The sequence below is a fragment of the Salvia hispanica genome, chromosome 3, assembly GCF_023119035.1.
Source record: "Salvia hispanica cultivar TCC Black 2014 chromosome 3, UniMelb_Shisp_WGS_1.0, whole genome shotgun sequence".
NCBI classification, from domain to species: domain Eukaryota; kingdom Viridiplantae; phylum Streptophyta; class Magnoliopsida; order Lamiales; family Lamiaceae; genus Salvia; species Salvia hispanica.
In genome coordinates, this window is record NC_062967.1 from 19,965,852 (window position 1) to 19,983,656 (window position 17,805).

The following is a 17,805-nucleotide window of genomic DNA, read 5'->3' on the forward strand; positions in this document are numbered from 1 at the left end:
CTGCTTTCCGTGTTCGTTTCCTATTTTCTTTTGATGTAATCGACTCTTTAATGTTCTGTTTTAGTTAAATCCGAAGTTATGTTTTCATTTTCCATCTTTGTGTCCTGTTTTATGCATGATGTTTTAGATCTGTGTTCATTTTCGCTTTTATATTTTGTGTCTTAGCTTAGAAGTGTCTTGTCCTGTTTTGATTTGTTTAGATCTGCTGTTTTATGTTTTAGTCGTGTTAATATTTCTAGATCTAGTAGTTTCTGTTTCGTTTCTTGCATGAGTTTGGTGTAGTTCTTGTTTTTACGTGGTCGTAGCTTAGATCTTAGGAATAGATTATGTTTTATGTGTTTTCTGATGTTTCGTCTTCTTTAGCTTTCCAGATCTGTTCTCTGTATTGTTTTCTATGTTGATTTGTTGAAGAAGATAAAGTTGTTAGAAATTTTTTACTTTACAGTGCTTTTTGCAGGGGACTGACAGTCCTCGTTTATTCTGTTTGTCTATTTATAGAAATGTCAGTCCAACCGATCAAGTAGTCTAGTTAAGTTGTTCAATTTAGTTTATCTTTCCAAGTCAAGTAGTTAAACTTAACTCACCCTTCTAGAAAGCATGACAGCAGCCAAGCAACCCAAGTTGTCATGCAAACAAATGTCCAACGCCTCATCTCTGTGGGATTGATCCTTAATTCCATATACTAGTTAATAGTATTAATGGGTTAAGGTTTTTGAACACGTTCCTTTCCGCTCTTCCCTTCACCTCACTCTAGTCGGAGTTAGTCGAGTTGATCAGCCTGAGCTTTTACCGGATCCACTCACCCGCACTTTTGCAGGTAGCAGGCAGAAATAAGCTGGCTTGATCAGGTTGATGATCCAACTTGAGCATTCCACAACGATATAGCAGAGAGAGAAAAGAGAGCGCACGAAAGGAGCCAGCTTCAAAATGTATCATTCTTATTTGAGACAAACTAAAAAGGAAAGTGTGTCATCTTAAATGAGATGGAGGGAGTATTTTTTAATGAGTTATCACATCCAACCCGAACCCAGTCTGATATTATCGGGTTTTTAACGGATTCATAGACTCAATAAGCTTTGCACCAAACTCAATAATTATGTGTCGATTCGTGTCAGATTATCGTGTTGCGTCAAAAATTATTAGCCCTACTAAAAAACGACCAATATTTATTTTCAAATATAAAAATTAATTTATAGAATAACACGAACTGATATTATTTAATTTAATTTAATTTTTTGCGTGAGTTGTTGTCAAAAAAATATCGACGTCAATTTCCGACAATGTCGGGATGCCTATGGTGGAAGAAAAACACAGCAAATGGTGTTATGGTTGAAACGCATAATCTTGTGAATGAACCGTCTGCAATTTTCTTTTCCTTTTTCTTTAGTTTAATTAAGTTTTTAGTTATTAGTATAATATTATATATAAAAATTCAAAATACTTTAAATTTAGTTTGATTTATAAAGTAAAAGGCTTACCCAATTTAATTATCATATCATATTATATATTTTTTGTTTTTGTTTAATATTTTAAGTTTTTACATAAATATAACATCTAATGTGATAAAATTTTAGATAAAAATATAAAATGTATATATAATAAAAAATAAACATATTATACTAGAATACGTCAGATAACAATACATGTTAAGCTATGCTAATAGAAAGAGATTAAAACAATAGGATTGGTTAAAGGTTTGAAGACTAAAAAAATTAAAGAAGGGAAAAAAAGAGAACGAAAATGTTTTAATGCCAAGACTTCACAGTATGGTGTGCTGTGTTAAATTGAACAGCAGAGGATCCAAGTCCGGCAATGTCACGCCGCAATCACACGACAGAGCTTGGAAGTATAGCTAGCGTCGATTTGTCAGCTGTCGGCGCAGGAAAGCAAGGATGGCTGGTGGAAAACCCCAATCTCCTTGTTGCTCTCGACACCAATTCGATCGCGCTCGCCAACCGCTCATCGATCTTCATCCTCAATGTGGTCTCAATCGATCAACGGCGGCTCCGATACCCACCCAAATCGGGCCTCAAAGATCATACCAGAGCTCTCCCCGATCGAGGCCGAGTACATCTCCGCCGTTGAGTGGCTCGTCTTCGACCACGACATCAGAGTTCTCGCCGTCGGCACCTCTTGTGGTAATCTTTTGATTTTCTCGATCCACGGTCGTCTCATCCACAGACAGGTGCCATTCACAGACTCTACTTGGTCTTAGTTACCGAATTGATTATTTTGCGGTTTAGATAATTGGATGAGCTATTCGTTTTTCGACGATTTTGGCCGATGTTTGAGCTAGTTTATGTATTTCTGAGATTTGTTGGAATATAGTAGCTGCATAGTCAAATTAGTGCACACTTGTGTTGCATCTCATTGTTTGCTGTTTAGTGTTGTGCGGCACGAGATTTTATGCAATTTTATTTTGTGGGTTAGGTATAGAGAACAAAGTAAGGGAGGGGGGATAAAGTTGAGATAAAGAGATTTCTATAGGAATGAGTCATCTTGGGTGGGACAAACTAAAAGAAAGGTGGGTCATCTCTGGAGTGAGTATGATTTTGGCTGTTATTTTGTTGTTTACGGTTAGTTGTCTGCACGACCACTTTGATCATTGAGATTTGTCAATTTTTAAAGCCCTGCTTGATGTATATACATTGTAATCTGTTTATTAGGAAATGAATGGCTATCTAGGGCCAAGCTTAAACTGCTTGATTTTTTGGCTATTGGTGTTTGCAGATCGTGAACGCGGCAAAGATTCTTAAGATAAGGGTCCGTGGGATTAAGCAAGACCTGACACAAGATACATCATCAGAGGAGGTTTGCATTGTAATGCCTGGTGTAGTTGCTCGTTTTGATGGATCTGATATTAAGGTACTTGTAATTTGTTGTTATTTTTACTTTTCTCATTGAATATTTTGTTAACGATTTTTGTCATGCGCATACTCTGAACCATGCTTGGTATCTGATTTCCCTGATTTTCTCCTTTTCGGAGCGTTTGCCAGATTGTTCTTTGCAGACTGGGGACTATCCCGATTTCTTTCTCCTCTTTACTCTAAGATAACATACGTTCAAGTTGTATTATTTACTCAGCTTTTATGAAATACAGAGTCTGCTGCAGCAGTGGTTTCAAGAATCAGGCTCACAGGGCTGGGATCGGGATTTCAATATGCTTCAGGATAATTCTGGGAACCCAGTTAGAAGCCTTCCGTATCAACTATGGAATGTTAGCAAGTATGGAGTATGTGCTGATGCTGCTATAACTGGTGTCATGCCCCCGCCATTGATGGAAATCCAGGTAGTTACCTAGTCAAACATCAGACTCAATATATAGATTAAGACTGTTGATCACCGAATATCATTCTATGCTTTCGATGTATAGTACATATGAAAACAAAAGTTCCAGTCCCTTGTTTTCTGCTTCTTCCTTGAATGTCTACTTTCCCCAGGTTGAAGTTCTTCTTCCACAATGTTGTGGATTTTTATACTATTCGTGACATTCTGGGATGTTTCTGAATTCATTCTGGTATTTGAATTCAGCTGATTTTATTGGCAGTCAAGTCAGCGCTACTACTGTGCAGTCACCATTGGAGATGATGCTGTCATATCAGCGTTTAGGTTAGTTAGGTTTTGAATTGTAGTAGTCCCTCCGTCCCACGTTAGTTGAGACGTTTCTTTCGAGCATGAAATTTGAAAATTTGTGTTTAGTAGGTTAAATGAAGTAGAATAAAATAGAAGAATAAAGTAGGCGAGAGAAGAGAGAATAAAGTAAGAGTGATTAGAAATTTTTTTTGCTATAAAGAGAAATGACTCAACTAACTTGGGACAACTCAAATGGAATATGACTCAGCTAACTTGGGATGGAGGGGGTATAACATAATTTCTTTCATTTGAAATATTCATTCTAATTTTTTTCATCTTTCGACCTAATGGTTGAAATTGCCTTGATTTTAGTTCATAGTTTTCATAGTTGATTTTACTTTGCTGAAGGCTTTCGGTTGACAAGAGCAGATCGCTAGTGGGAGCTATCTTGTCAAAAGTTGTGCCTGCCACATTTTCAACAATATCTTCACTCGCGAAATTGATTTGGCATAGTGAACCAAACAACTCAAAAAAACCAAAACCTAAGTCTCAACCATTTGCCAGAGGTGAGAAAATTGCCTGTAAATTTTGGCCACTATCTGAATCACTAACTTGACTTACGTTTCTGGGTATCTAAGATGATTGCTGGATATATATTCTGACAATGTCACTTTGGTACAGCCTCTCCTCTGACTTGTCTGAAGGATCACCCAAGGAAGGGCGAGAAGCTTACACTGTCACCTAGTGGTTCTTTGGCTGCAATTACGGATTCACTGGGGCGTATTTTACTCTTGGACACTAAGGCTCTTGTTGTTGTGCGATTATGGAAGGTACCTGACAGTTTACATTGGCTTATTCCGTTTTCCAGTAGATCTGCCATATTCCAGGCTTTAGAGAACTGAAATTCTAGACTATCATTTCCATTTCCAGTTTCAAGCTCTTTATACTTGACCACCATGTAATACATCGAACTTTAATTTACTCTCCAGGGATATCGTGATGCAAGCTGTTTATTTGTAGAGATGCTTGCCAGTAAAGAAAAAGCTGCCTCACGTCCTGCTTCTTATGAGCATACAAAAAGTGATTATTGTCTCTGTCTAGCAATCCATGCACCACGGAAAGGAATAGTTGAGGTATATTTCTCACCTTTCTAATCTCCTTCTGTCCCCCGACTTTCCTTGTAGATATAAATGATACAGTTAGTGATGATGAACCTTTTATCTCAACTACGAATTGATGGTTTCTTGCATTTACCTCTAAGCAACTGCGTAATACACATGAACATGAAACAATACAACAACATACTCTGCCATCGTCTTGAATTCTCTCTAACCTAAGGATTTTTTCAACGTATATCTAGTATCAGTTTATTGCATTTATTGATTGCGTAATTATTTTGGATTAACATACAATGATGGGAAGTTCCTTACTTTCTCTTTGTAGGTGTGGCAGATGAGAACCGGTCATCGGCTTCTAACCATTCCATGCCCTAAAGGCAGTAAAATACTTCAACCAACTTACAGGTTCAGTTCCGCAACAACATCTTCGTCTTCTTATGTTCCGTTGGAAGTTTTCTTCTTGAATGGAGACTCTGGCCAAATATCTGTTCTTAATCGATTTCTTCACTAATCTACTTTTGTATCAAGCAATTTCTTCCAATTTTATAGAATGCTTAAAATTTGTCTAATCATATAGCATCTTTTTTTACACGGATTGATTAAGAATTTTTGCGTGACACTAATTTGAATAATTATGGTAAAACGCCAAATAATCCAGTGATTTCGTACATTCCTTTGAAGTTTGGCCAAATACATTATAGTCAAATTAACGAATTAAACTCCAAATATTTGCTACCATAATTACGAAATTCAGATTTGAATAATTAGTAGACTGTGAGCTACAATTGGAGTGAAAAATGGCACCCTTGATTCTCCTCTTGTCCCTCTCACTCCTCCTCCAGCCGCCACCCTCTGCCGCAAACCTCCACAAGACCGCCGCCTTCCGCTCCCACTCCTCCTCCGATGCTGCCGCTGAGGTTCTCACCACGTACTTTGAAGTCACAAGGCCAATCCCTCTCCCCAATACTGAACCATGCTCTCACTCTATCCTCCATAATCAAGAATTCGCCAACACCTACTCCAAACCACCCATTCTTGTGAATTACACTCCAAAATGCCGACACTTGGGGAAAGTTGTTCTCGAATGGACCGCCACTTGCAGAGGGCGGCAGTTCGACAGAATCTTTGGCATCTGGCTCGGTGGCGTCGAGCTCCTCCGAAGCTGCACCGCGGAGCCTACCCCCGCTGGCATTGTCTGGACCGTTAAGAAAGACGTCACGAGGTATCGCTCTTTGTTCCTCAAGGAACATAATTTGTCGGTTTATATGGGAAACATCGTTGATTCAACATATACTGGAATTTACCATGTTAACCTCACCTTCCATTTCTACCCCACCGCTGGAGATGTCGGCGGATCTCCGGCGGATTTGATACTCCCCATTTCTAGAGCTACGCCATTGAACAACGGTGGGGCATGGTTCGAGATCCAGAACTCGACAGATGTACAAGGAAAAGAGCTAACAATCCCAAACAACGCTTATAGAGCGGTGATGGAGGTTTATGTTTCCTTCCACGAAAATGATGAGTTTTGGTATTCAAACTTCCCGAACGAATACATCTCCGTTAACAACCTCATGGGCATTCCCGGAAACGGCCCATTCCGCGAGGTTGTCGTGCGGATCGATGACGCTGTGGTGGGGGCGGTGTGGCCTTTCACTGTGATCTACACCGGCGGCGTCAATCCATTTTTTTGGAGACCAGTTTCCGCAATCGGTTCCTTCAATCTACCGACTTATGACGTCGAGATCACTCCCTTTCTCGGGAAATTGCTTGACTCGAAGCCTCACTCGTTCGGATTCAGCATCACCAACGGCTTAAACGTTTGGTTTGTGGACGCGAATCTGCATCTATGGCTAGACAGCGAGTGGGAGAGGACGAGCGGGGAGGTGCTGGAACACACTGACTCGTCCTCTTCACCGCTGTCGTCCTCAGTGAAATCTAGGGTTTCTGGTTCCGAGGGAAAGTTTAGTGCGAAATTCAGCAGATCGGTGGCGGCGAGTGGCCGGGTGGAGTCGTCTTACGGCGTGATCACGACGGATTCGAGGCAGGAGCTGAGGTACAAGAATAAAATGGAGTTGAGAAAGGGTGGGGGTTTCCAGGTGTTGGAACAGGTGATCAAAGTGAGGGGGGATGTGAAGGCGGTGACGGCATCCGGGGAGGTTTTCTCCGGCAGTTCTTCGCGGTCGAAGATGGGCGTGCGCCTCTACTCGGAGGCGAATGAGAGCAGTTTCAAGGGTAATGTGAAGTTGGTTTTGGATGAGAAATGGCGGGAGAGGTCGGAGTTTGGGAGTAGGTTTGGGAGGTTGAAGAATTCGCAGAGTGCGGGTGGATATTTAGTGGTGGAGAATAAATCATTGCGTGGTTTCGGAAAGACTGAACAAGATTATAGATATCATGGTGATGATTATTGCTATTTTAGGACGATCAGAAGCGCCAACTACACTATTTTACATGATAGGGAGAGTTCCATCTGCAAACACATCTAAATATTTTGATAAATAAAATAAACCAAGTTTTGCAGAGGAATTCCTCGTATTCAAGTGGATCAAATATAATAAACCTAGTGTTGCATGATTGGTTATGATTTTTGAAAAAAATTAAATTCGTTGTGGTTATATTAGATGATTAAACATTTCCTTAGATATAGTAAGTAGGAGTATTATTGTGATAATTGTATATTAGACAATTAAATATTTCCCTATATATGATAAGTAGAAGTGTTATTGTGATAATTTGTGTATAATTATGTAACGTTCAGTGTACAATGCTGTAAATGCAAAGAAATGATGAAGTAACATCGTTATAATAATATACTAATTCTGTTCCATATTAGTTGACTTATTTATATTTTTTGCCCGCATGGGCATGGCAGTTGGTCCCGGAAAGAAAAAGTTGCAAGAATGAGTTATTTATATTTTTGCCAAAAAGTAATCATCTCTTTTATTTTATTTTCTCTATTTCTCATATTTATTATTTCTTACTTTATTCACTATCTACTTAACACACTATTCTTAATCTCAGTGTAGATAAAAAAAATCTCTATTAAAAGGAACCGAAGGAGTATATTTTATGACACATCCTTTCCACATGAAGGAATTTGCATAGTAATATCTAATATCTTTGTTCAGTATAATTATAACAAATTAAATTTAATATTTTTTTAGACATAAATATAGTAATATTATAATCCCTCCGGAGTATTAAATATGAAACGTTTGTTTTTTGGCACGAGATTTTATATAGTTTGTTTTGTGAGTAAATGAAGAGTGAATAACGTAAGAGAAGGAAAAAAGTATAATAATAATATTTCCATTTTTTGAAACGTTTCATTTTTAATGACATAACTCAACAAGGAAAAAATTTTATTTTGAATGGGAGATAGGGGATACATGATTAAGTAAATTTAATGTGGATGAAATTTGAAGAAAAACTAAAATTGGATATAGTTCGGAAGAAATTAAGTTGACATGATTGGAAATAGTAGCGCAATACAAGCATATGTAAAGGATGAAAATTTGTAATAATAAATGAGGAAGTTTGACAATCGTTGATACAGCGCGAAGAGCCACAGTTACATTACATTTGAGTCGGCCGCCACCGTCACTTTGAACGACGACTCGATTTCGATCAGTTTTGACTGGAATTATGAATATGATACTCCGTTGATACCAAATTCCACAAAGATTAAAACAACATCAGCTGTAGGCATGGACGATTTCCGAAACCAAATTTTACTCATCTATTTTCTGCTAATCCGCTCTACTGCAACTGCTACCGACACCATAGCCACCTCTGCAAGAATCAGAGATGGAGAAACACTCGTTTCTGCAAACGGAGTATTCGAGCTCGGTTTCTTCAACCTCAACAATTCTACCAATCGCTACGTCGGAATCTGGTACAGCCAAATATCCGTTCCAACATATGTGTGGGTCGCTAACAGAGAGTCTCCGCTCACAGACAGATCCGGCGTTTTAACGGTGATGGCGCCTGGTGTCCTTGCTATTCTTAATAGAACTAACGGCACCGTCTGGTCGTCGGCGTTTATCACTCCAGCCACAAATCCAACCGCGCGATTGCTCGACTCCGGGAACCTGATCGTCCAAGATGCAGGCGTTGATGATAACTTCCTCTGGCAGAGCTTCGATTACCCCTGCGACACGTTATTGGCCGGAATCCGGCTGGGGTGGAACTATCTCACCGGCGTCGAGACCTACAGTTCGTCATGGAAAAGCGACGACGATCCAGCAAAAGGCGAGTATTCATCGCACGTTGAGCCCACCGGATACCCGCAGATGGTGATTAAGAAGGGTGATGATATTCAGTACAGGATCGGACCGTGGAACGGGCTGTGGTGGAGCGGGGCTCCCGACACGAGCAACGACCCGACCTACACCTTGTCGCTGCAGATTTTCCCCAACGAGGTGCGCTACACGGAGGGCATAATCGGGGACTCTGTTTTATCAATATCGAGGCTGAATCCCAATGGCGAAGGAGTGCGCTCCACGTGGAACAATCGGACAAATTCGTGGTCATCTTACACCAACTTGCCTGTGGACCACTGTGACAATTACGCGAGGTGTGGTCCGCACGGAAGCTGCAACGCAGGTACCTCCCCGTCATGTGGATGCCTCGACAGGTTCGTGCCGAGGGATCCGGAGAGCTGGGGGCGAACGGACTGGTCGGATGGGTGCGTGAGGAGGACTGCGTTGAGCTGTGGTGGGGATAAGTTTTTGAAGTATTCTGCAATCAAGCTGCCTGATGCTCGGAACACTACCTATAATGTGGACAGGAGGAGCCTTGCGGAATGTCAAGCAGATTGCGCGAGGGACTGTTCGTGTATGGCGTATACGCAGCTGAATATCAGTGGAGACGGGAGTGGCTGTTTGTACTACCATGGCGACTTGATCGACATCAGAGCTATGGCTTCGGCCGGCCAGGATCTTTATATCAGAATGGCTGCTTCAGAGTCTGTAGGTAAGTACGAAACTTGTGATGATGATGATTAGATTGATTATGATGTTTGGTTTTCTTGATTGAAGATGTGGCAAGTAACAGAGGGAGAACAAGAACTATAATTATAGCAAGTATTACGTCGGTGGTTTTTGTGTGCCTAGTCCTCGCTTATGTTTATGGCCGGAGGGCGAAGAAGAATTCGAGCATGAGTCAAGAAGGTGTAATGAAATGTTCAATTATATGGCTAACATTGTGCTTGAATATGACATTGATGTTGTGCAGTTGTAGGGCTGTTCAGTGCAACTCATGCGAAAGAAGGGGAGCTGCCATTCTTCAGTTTGCCTACGGTTTTGAAAGCTACTGATAATTTTTCAAACACGAACAAGCTGGGTGAGGGCGGATTTGGACCTGTCTATAGGGTAAAGATACTTCAATTTCTTTGCAATTTCACATTTATTTGTATTGCATTTCACATTTTCAAAATGGTGTGCAGGGCGTGCTGGAAGACGGGCAAGAAATTGCTGTGAAACGCTTGTCAAAGACGTCGAGCCAAGGAGTGAACGAGCTGAGAAATGAAGTGATGCTGATAGCCAAACTCCAGCATCGTAATCTAGTGAGGACTCTGGGATTTTGTGCTCAAGGAGAGGAATACATGTTGATCTACGAATACATGCCTAATCATAGCCTCGACTTAACGTTATTTGGTGACACCCTTTTTCCAAACTATAAACTTTAAACTCACTTTGGCTCTCTTCTAATAGTCTGTATTTGGACAGACAAGGAAAAGAGTAGGCTCCTTGACTGGCAAAAGCGATTCGATATCATCAACGGAATTGCGAAAGGGCTACTCTATCTTCATCAAGATTCGAGGCTGAGAATCATCCACCGCGACCTCAAAGCTAGCAACATATTGCTTGATGCTGATATGATTCCCAAGATATCTGACTTTGGATTAGCTAGGAGCTTCGGAGGAAACCAAACAGAAGCTCGAACGCGCAGAGTTGTTGGGACATAGTAAGAAAATCAAGTTTAAATAAATCTGACTTTGCTAAAAATAGGTATCCTAATGTGACATACAATGTGGCAGCGGCTACATGTCTCCGGAATATGCTATAGACGGGCTATTTTCAGTCAAATCTGATGTTTTCAGTTTTGGTGTTCTGGTGCTGGAGCTTGTTAGCGGCCACAGAAACAGAGGATTCCTCCTTAAAGACCACAATCTCAATCTTCTTGGACATGTAAGCAGAACTCTTCACTTTTTCTTGTTCTTTTAAGTGATTGATCATCTGAAGCAACTGAAACTGTGTGCAGGCGTGGAGTCTTTACAAGGAAGATAGTTTGAGAAAACTTGTCGATCCTTGTCTGGATGAGGCGTTCGACTTGGGACAAGTGGAACGTGCAATCCATGTGGGGCTGCTGTGCGTGCAGAATAGCCCAGACGACAGGCCAAACATGTCGTCTGTGGTGTTCATGCTGGGGAATGAAGTGGCGCTACCACAGGCGAAACAGCCAGGTTTCTTCACGGAGAGGGACATTTGTATTGATGACAGCTCCAACAGCTCTAATCCGACAGCTTCGCATAATCAACTTACAATCACTTGGACACAAGGTAGATAGGAGTCAAAACTGTTGTGTATAGTGTTTTAATTATTTGGTGTTCCGTAACTAAAAGAGAGAAAAATACAGGGAAGAATGTTTTAAGAATGATGAACAAACCTTCAGTTTCGGTTTTGTATAATAAATATAGTATTGATTTGCATATCACATAATATTGATATCATTGTGACATAAGCCTGTGGTTTCTCAATTTGTCGGTGCATTTCGTGAATGAAATTTCCATAGTTGGTAGCAGTGAAAGAGGATAAACTCACGCTCGGATGCATCATTTTTCCTGAATGATGGGAGAAACTGCGAAGATGAGCTGCGATGAATAATGACAATGTAAGATATGATACGCTCAACAGAGAATCACCGGATTCTCAAATTCATGTAAGCTTGAATAGATCCTATCTATCCATTTCCTTGAGCTTTCAGCTGCTCTTCCTTCACCCTCCATTAAGTTGTAAATTCCACCGTAACTAACTATGTGTCGAATCGGTTGGGTGTTAGTTTCCTCTTCTTCTTTTCACATCTGTTCCCCCTTCCTATTCAACTCATTATTATTTCAATGATCCTCTATTACTTGTGATCGTAACAAAATCAAATCATCTTCCTTTCATCTCCTATGACCAAGTCTCTCCAGCTGCGTGTGTGGTCCCTCTTTCAAGCAGGATCATGCTCCACATCAACATCGCTCGTTTTTATATCCTAAGGCTGAGCCACCACTTGACCTCGGCACATGCATGGTACGTTCTCTAACATTTTGTGATTTTTCGTTGTTTTACATGATGTTTTTGCTTTTAGTATTCACTTTTATTCCAAGAATAATGTGGGAATTGATCTTCCTTCATCATTGTATAACGAAGTCTGAATAATTCCATTTAAGCTTCTTCTGTTCAACATGAATGACCCGCTTTGACCTAAAATGAAGAGTAGAGAAATCCAAATTCGTCTGTATTTACGTCTAATTAGGTCTATAAATTTAACCATCTATGATCCGTTACGTGACAAAGGAGCTTTCATCATTGAGTTCTAAATTTGTGCCTTCAGAGCTACTCCATTATGTCTGAAATCTGTTAATTTACTAGTACAGTACTTGTTAGGATATAAGTCAAAGATGTTGTTCAGCTATGACTTTGACTTTATATATATCAAAGGCATTGCCTTATTCAAATAATATAGAATGATTAAATTGTTGCAAAAGATATGTACTAATGTGGAAACTAATTTGTCCTCACATTTTATTCCAATAGGTAGATTTACCTTCAATTTCCAAAAATCTGAAATGGGTATATTGCTGGAAAGTTGAATTATGAAGTTGATGTTGGAATCGTGTTTGGTCAATGGACTTTGACCAATATAAATGTGACGAGACATTTAATTTTGTAAAATTAAATGCAATAGCGACGATCTACTTTTGGAGTAGATTTCCGTGGTATATTCATTTTCGCTAAATCGATTCCCGGTGAGTGAGAAATTATGAATTAAAGTTTGTCACAGTGGTGATCTATAAAGAAGCTATGAGATAAAACCAATGGATTAATTAAAAGAGTTAATTATCTCACATTGGTGGAGAGAACCTTATTAAACATTGATTTAATAAGATGAATTATTACGTGTAATAATTATAGTGGACCCAAGTGCACAACGGTTGCTAAAAGGTCCACGACGGACCCCGATATATAGCGGGTCCCAAGAGGTCCACGACGGACCCCGACGCATAGCGGGTGACAAAAGGTCTCCGATGGACCCCGACGCATCGTGTGACCAAAAGGTTCACGATGAACCCCATCGTGTAGTGTGTTCAGATGCATCAGTCCCATCTATCTTCCGTAATGACTAGTAACCCCCGGCGGTTACAGTCAAGCCATCATGACACACATAATGGCATTTGACTTCATCAATGCCCATGAGTGGACTTGGTCTATAAATAGGCATGCATCCATTGCATTCCCTATACACAAGTACATCAAGCATATCATTTGCATAGCTCTCTCCCTCTCTCTGCATAGTCTTCCATTGAAGCTATGCTCTTGCCATCATCCAGTTCGCCGGAGCTTGTTATGTTTGCGGTGCTGCAACGAACAAGACGAAGCCGTTTTATCTTTGGGGACGACACGCCAATCTGAGAGCACTGCCGGGGCGTATCTCGTCTTACTTTATTCACTACCCACTTAACACACGATTCTTAAATTCCGTGTCGAAAAGAAAAGCCTCTATTAACAAGGAACGGATGGAGTATTAGTGGATATGAGAACCACATTATTAGTACTAGAATTTAAAGTTGGTATAATTTATAAATAAGTTGATGTATAGGGATAATAAATTGGAATAACTTTCCAAATATGGAATACACATATTTTTGTGGGATAGATGAAAATGGAAATTGCACATATTTTTATGAGACGGAGAGAGTACTATCTTCGTCCACAAAAGATAGAAAATATTGTAAATGACACGAGTTTTAATGTGCAATTGATAAAGTAAGAGCGAGGAGGGAGGGAAAAAGGTGGTGGAAGTAAAGTTAGTGGAATATTGTGGGTTCCACATTTAGAATGATATGTATGATTAGTATTTGTTTGAAACTTTCCAGATTTAGAATTAGTCTAATTTTGATGAATGACCCAAAATTGTAAAATTAGACTATATTTTGTGGATGGAGGTAATACTCATTACTCACACTTCATTCTTATAGTGATCGACATGTCTATGTCATTTGACTGCCAGTTTTACATACGTTTACCGGACGAATTTATAATGTTTTAAAAGTTACACAAACTTTGAATTTCATCGAAAAATACATCAATTAGAAATATAATTAAAAAAATATATACCCCTTTCGTCCATAAAAATATGCGCACTTTCTATTTTTGTCCACCTCACAAAAATATGAGCATTCCACTTTTGGAAAGTTATCTCAATTATTACCTATACGCATATAACTTATACCACCGTCAAACACTACTAATAATAAAGGTCTCACTGTCCACTAGGGAACGGATCCTCTGCTGTGGTGAGAACACAGCAGAGGATGCTGTGCTTCCAAACGACGCCGTATAAGAGCTTTTTACAATTCAACTAAATGAACTAATAGAAGTGCTGCTACATTTTTTATTCTGCACAGCAATTTTACTCTCTTTCCCTACTTTCTTTTTTCTTTTCTATACGTCATTAATGAGATTGAATAATTACCTTCATCTTATCTCTTCCACCGCTAAACATCTCATCTTCTTTAATCTGTACTCTCCATATTTTTCTTTTTTCTTCAAAAGCTCGCTCTTTCCGATAAGTCCAGGTGTTTAATTTTTCTACTACAAATGTATTTTTCTTCAAAACACCTGATCATGCCTCAAATGTAATTTTTCATATGGAGTATTCATGTTTTTAAACAAGTATATAATTTGGATTATTTTTGTCCAATCATTTTTGCTAATAGAAATGAGATCAAAGTAGGAAGCAGATAAACAAAACTCGTTAGATGCTAAGATCTTCTTATACATATCAAGCAAGATACGAAGTAAAACTGAAGTTACTAAGATCAAATTTCTGAGGTTACTAAGATCAAATTTTAAATTTTGATTGAACAGCAACTATTTTATTTTATAAATAAATCCCAAACGTATCCATTCTCTCAAGTGTTTTCGTAGAGCAATTGAATGATAGGTGTTATTTGGCTGAAAGTTTGGCATCTGATTTTCTCGTCCAACTGTATAATCAGACAAAAAAAAATCCATGGGAGCTAATAAAAATACTTTTTTGATAGAGAATGATCAAAGGTAATATTATTTAAGTTTTTAGATGAGGACTATAGTTGTTTTATAGAGAGAATACAGAGATGGAGAAGTGATTTCTTATGTACGTTGCAGAATATAGAAATAAAGAAGGGAGAAAGAAGTTTTGAGCAGAAAGTTGAACCCTAATTATTCAATCTCATTAATGACGTATAGAAAAGAAAAAAGAAAGTAGGGAAAGAGAGTAAAATTGCTGTGCAGAATAAAAAATGTAGCAGCACTTCTATTAGTTCATTTAGTTGAATTGTAAAAAGCTCTTATACGGCGTCGTTTGGAAGCACAGCATCCGTTCCCCTGTAAACTAACATTACCATTCTTCTTATCTCTCTTACTTTACCAATTTGTTTTAATTTCTATGTTATATGAATTATATTGCCCATATTTTTATGGGACAGAAAATAGCAACTTTTAAATTGATACTCTCTTTATCCCAACTAAGTTGAGTCAAAATTTTTGGGCATAGAGATTAAGAAATTGTGATGAAAAATATGAGAGATGAATAATATAGGAAAGATAAAGAAAGAGTAAAGTAGGTGATGGAATAAATTAAGACTGATTGGATATTTTATTTTTTGTCAAAAAAAAAAATGATTTAATTTAATTATAAAATTCCAAAAAAGAATACAACTCAATTTAATTGGGATGGAGGAAGTATTAGCTTAGAAGTCAGAAATGCTAAATAATTAAAATTTCATCATATTTTTTGGACATCTACAATTTGTACTGTAACTATATATACGTGGAAAATCAATGAAAATTCATGGCTAAAGTTTGATGGTTCATTGACCCACGTTTATTTAGATACGAACGTGTATGGAGATAATATAGTATATATTTCTCCTAATCCCACTTTAAATTGAGCATTTATATTTCAATATAAGATTTTATACTTAAATGGAGAAAATAAAGTAAGAGAGGGGAAAAAATATAAAGGATGATGTTTCTATTTTTAGAAATATATCATTTAGACTGAGACATCCCGAAATAGAAAATGGTTCATTTAGAGTGATAGAGAGGGAGTATTAAGTAAAGAGATCGTATCCATAGAGACTATAATACCAAGAATTACTCCCTCTGATAAGGCTAATTTCATGCATCGGTTATGGGGTTAAATTCAACGAATTTCTGGGTCTGTCACAGTTTTTAAGCCAGATGTGTAGAAGAAATCGTCAGGTCCAGCAAGAAAGGAAGATAATTTCATGGTGAAGGAATTTGGCGAGAAAGTGAGCAGAAAAGGAGAAAATCGCTAGACGGAGGAGATCGCTAGATGGAGGGCAAAGAAGAGAATTCAAACGAAGATTCTAGAAGATCACCTCCACATCTATAAATAGAGAGCACGCAACACACATGAGACATCATCATTCAGCTCTTAGCTCACTTTCACACACTTCTACACATACTTGGGGTGATCGGAAATTCATGGGGTGCGGGGTTCGTTTTTGAGTGATCGTTGTGTTCCACCGTCCTTGCGTAGGGCGAAGAAACAATTTACTGCTTTCAATTTGTTTTTATGTCCTGGATTCTTCCGAGTCTTCGCTGTTCGAAGCTCGGCGCTAGTTTATTTTGCTAAAACTTGCTTATCTATCTATGGAATTTCTATTTTCTGTCATGATGGTGTTTGATTCTGAGTTTTGATGGTTAATTTCAAGTTTTGTGTTAATTTACTTGCTATGGATGCTTTTTGCACTTGATCTATTTTGTTGGAGTTGAATTGTGATGGATTGTAGTTGATCGGAGGAATTTGGTTAGATCGGAGTGATCAGAGATGGAATTTGTTGTTGTTTGTTGTGGACTGCTTGGATCCGGAGCGGATGAAGCGTCCAATGTTTAGATCTGTTAAATTCTGCATGGTTGTTGGGTTCTGTTTACTGTTTTTTTTTAGTTTACTTCGTCTAGTAATTGTAGATCTGAGCATTTTCTAGTGAATCGTGTTTTCCGACGTTCGAGTCATCGTGTTCTGTTTTAATCTGGGTTGTTGCCCTGTTTTATTCGTGTTTATGCTTGAATCGGTTGAAGATATGAAGATGGATGTTAGTTGAATTCGTAGTTAGTTATTTGCAGCTTTTTCCTTCGTACCTTTGCTATTTTGGGAGATGGTCCCCACCGCATGTTTGATTTCTGTTTAGCTAGATTACGTAATCTGTCTGCTAGGTCAAGGAATCATTGTTGCTATCCTGTTGAGTTGTGCGAAGTTATGGGTATGACGCATGTATGTGAGTCTTTCGTTTCCTAGATCTAGATGGTAGTTAATTTCAATTTCAGTCTACTGGTCAATTTCTCAACCCAAAATTGCGTGGCAGCAGCCAACCCCTTTTCCAAAATCTCTTAAATGCTTTCTTACGCTTTCATCTCTGTGGGATTCGAACCCTACATCCTTATGCTAGTTCTTAGTCTCTTGGGTTGAGGGTTTTTGAAACAGAAAAAGATTGTGTGTTCAACAACCGAGGATTTTGAGGATTCTCTGAGTTCCTAGACCTTGTGATCTAGCGGATACTCTGAATCTGAGAAACTTGACCAACACTTTAAGTACACACATCGATAAAACTGGACTTTCAAATGGCGCCGTTGTCGGGGATGGATGGCATAATTTGTGATTGTGTTTAGAGATTTTGGCATATATGGTTTTGATTTTTCGTTTTTCTTTCCTTTTCAGTTTATGAGCAGAGGCTCACGGTTTGGAAACTGGAGTAACTCATCTGGGTAAGGGAACGTTCAGTTCAGGTGGCGAATTTAGGAGACAACATCTACGGTCACCACCAGATCGGGGCTAA

General features: G+C 38.8%; 3 protein-coding genes across 3 annotated transcripts; all 3 read left to right on the plus strand.

The window, feature by feature from the left end:
* The first annotated feature begins 1,697 nt into the window (after positions 1–1,697).
* On the plus strand, positions 1,698–5,280 carry LOC125213176 (rab3 GTPase-activating protein non-catalytic subunit-like). Its single transcript, XM_048113571.1, is given in 9 exon segments — positions 1,698–2,007; positions 2,009–2,185; positions 2,731–2,865; positions 3,101–3,289; positions 3,548–3,609; positions 3,982–4,139; positions 4,255–4,403; positions 4,563–4,706; positions 5,017–5,280. Coding segments are annotated over 9 exon segments (1,395 nt in total). The 5' UTR covers positions 1,698–1,812; the 3' UTR covers positions 5,203–5,280.
* A 208-nt stretch (positions 5,281–5,488) lies between these two features.
* Positions 5,489–7,290, plus strand: LOC125209537 (peptide-N4-(N-acetyl-beta-glucosaminyl)asparagine amidase A-like). Its single transcript, XM_048109137.1, has one exon. The coding sequence runs from the start codon at positions 5,489–5,491 to the stop codon at positions 7,175–7,177; it is 1,689 nt and encodes a 562-aa protein (XP_047965094.1). The 3' UTR covers positions 7,178–7,290.
* A 1,010-nt stretch (positions 7,291–8,300) lies between these two features.
* Positions 8,301–11,419, plus strand: LOC125213173 (G-type lectin S-receptor-like serine/threonine-protein kinase At4g27290). The gene is made up of 7 exons (XM_048113566.1): positions 8,301–9,665; positions 9,731–9,862; positions 9,927–10,063; positions 10,138–10,348; positions 10,421–10,658; positions 10,732–10,882; positions 10,956–11,419. The coding sequence occupies exons 1-7, from the start codon at positions 8,399–8,401 to the stop codon at positions 11,259–11,261; spliced, it is 2,442 nt and encodes an 813-aa protein (XP_047969523.1). The 5' UTR covers positions 8,301–8,398; the 3' UTR covers positions 11,262–11,419.
* Positions 11,420–17,805: the final 6,386 nt, after the last annotated feature.

What these genes read in the sequence shown, in the direction of transcription:
- LOC125213173 (XM_048113566.1), top strand. Translation starts at nt 8,399, where the DNA reads ATGGACGATTTCCGAAACCAAATTTTACTCATCTATTTTCTGCTAATC. An exon ending in GGCTGCTTCAGAGTCTGTAG is followed by an intron (nt 9,666 to 9,730) that starts GTAAGTACGAAA and finishes TCTTGATTGAAG; the next exon opens with ATGTGGCAAGTAACAGAGGG. An exon ending in CGCAGAGTTGTTGGGACATA is followed by an intron (nt 10,659 to 10,731) that starts GTAAGAAAATCA and finishes ACAATGTGGCAG; the next exon opens with CGGCTACATGTCTCCGGAAT.
- LOC125209537 (XM_048109137.1), top strand. Translation starts at nt 5,489, where the DNA reads ATGGCACCCTTGATTCTCCTCTTGTCCCTCTCACTCCTCCTCCAGCCG.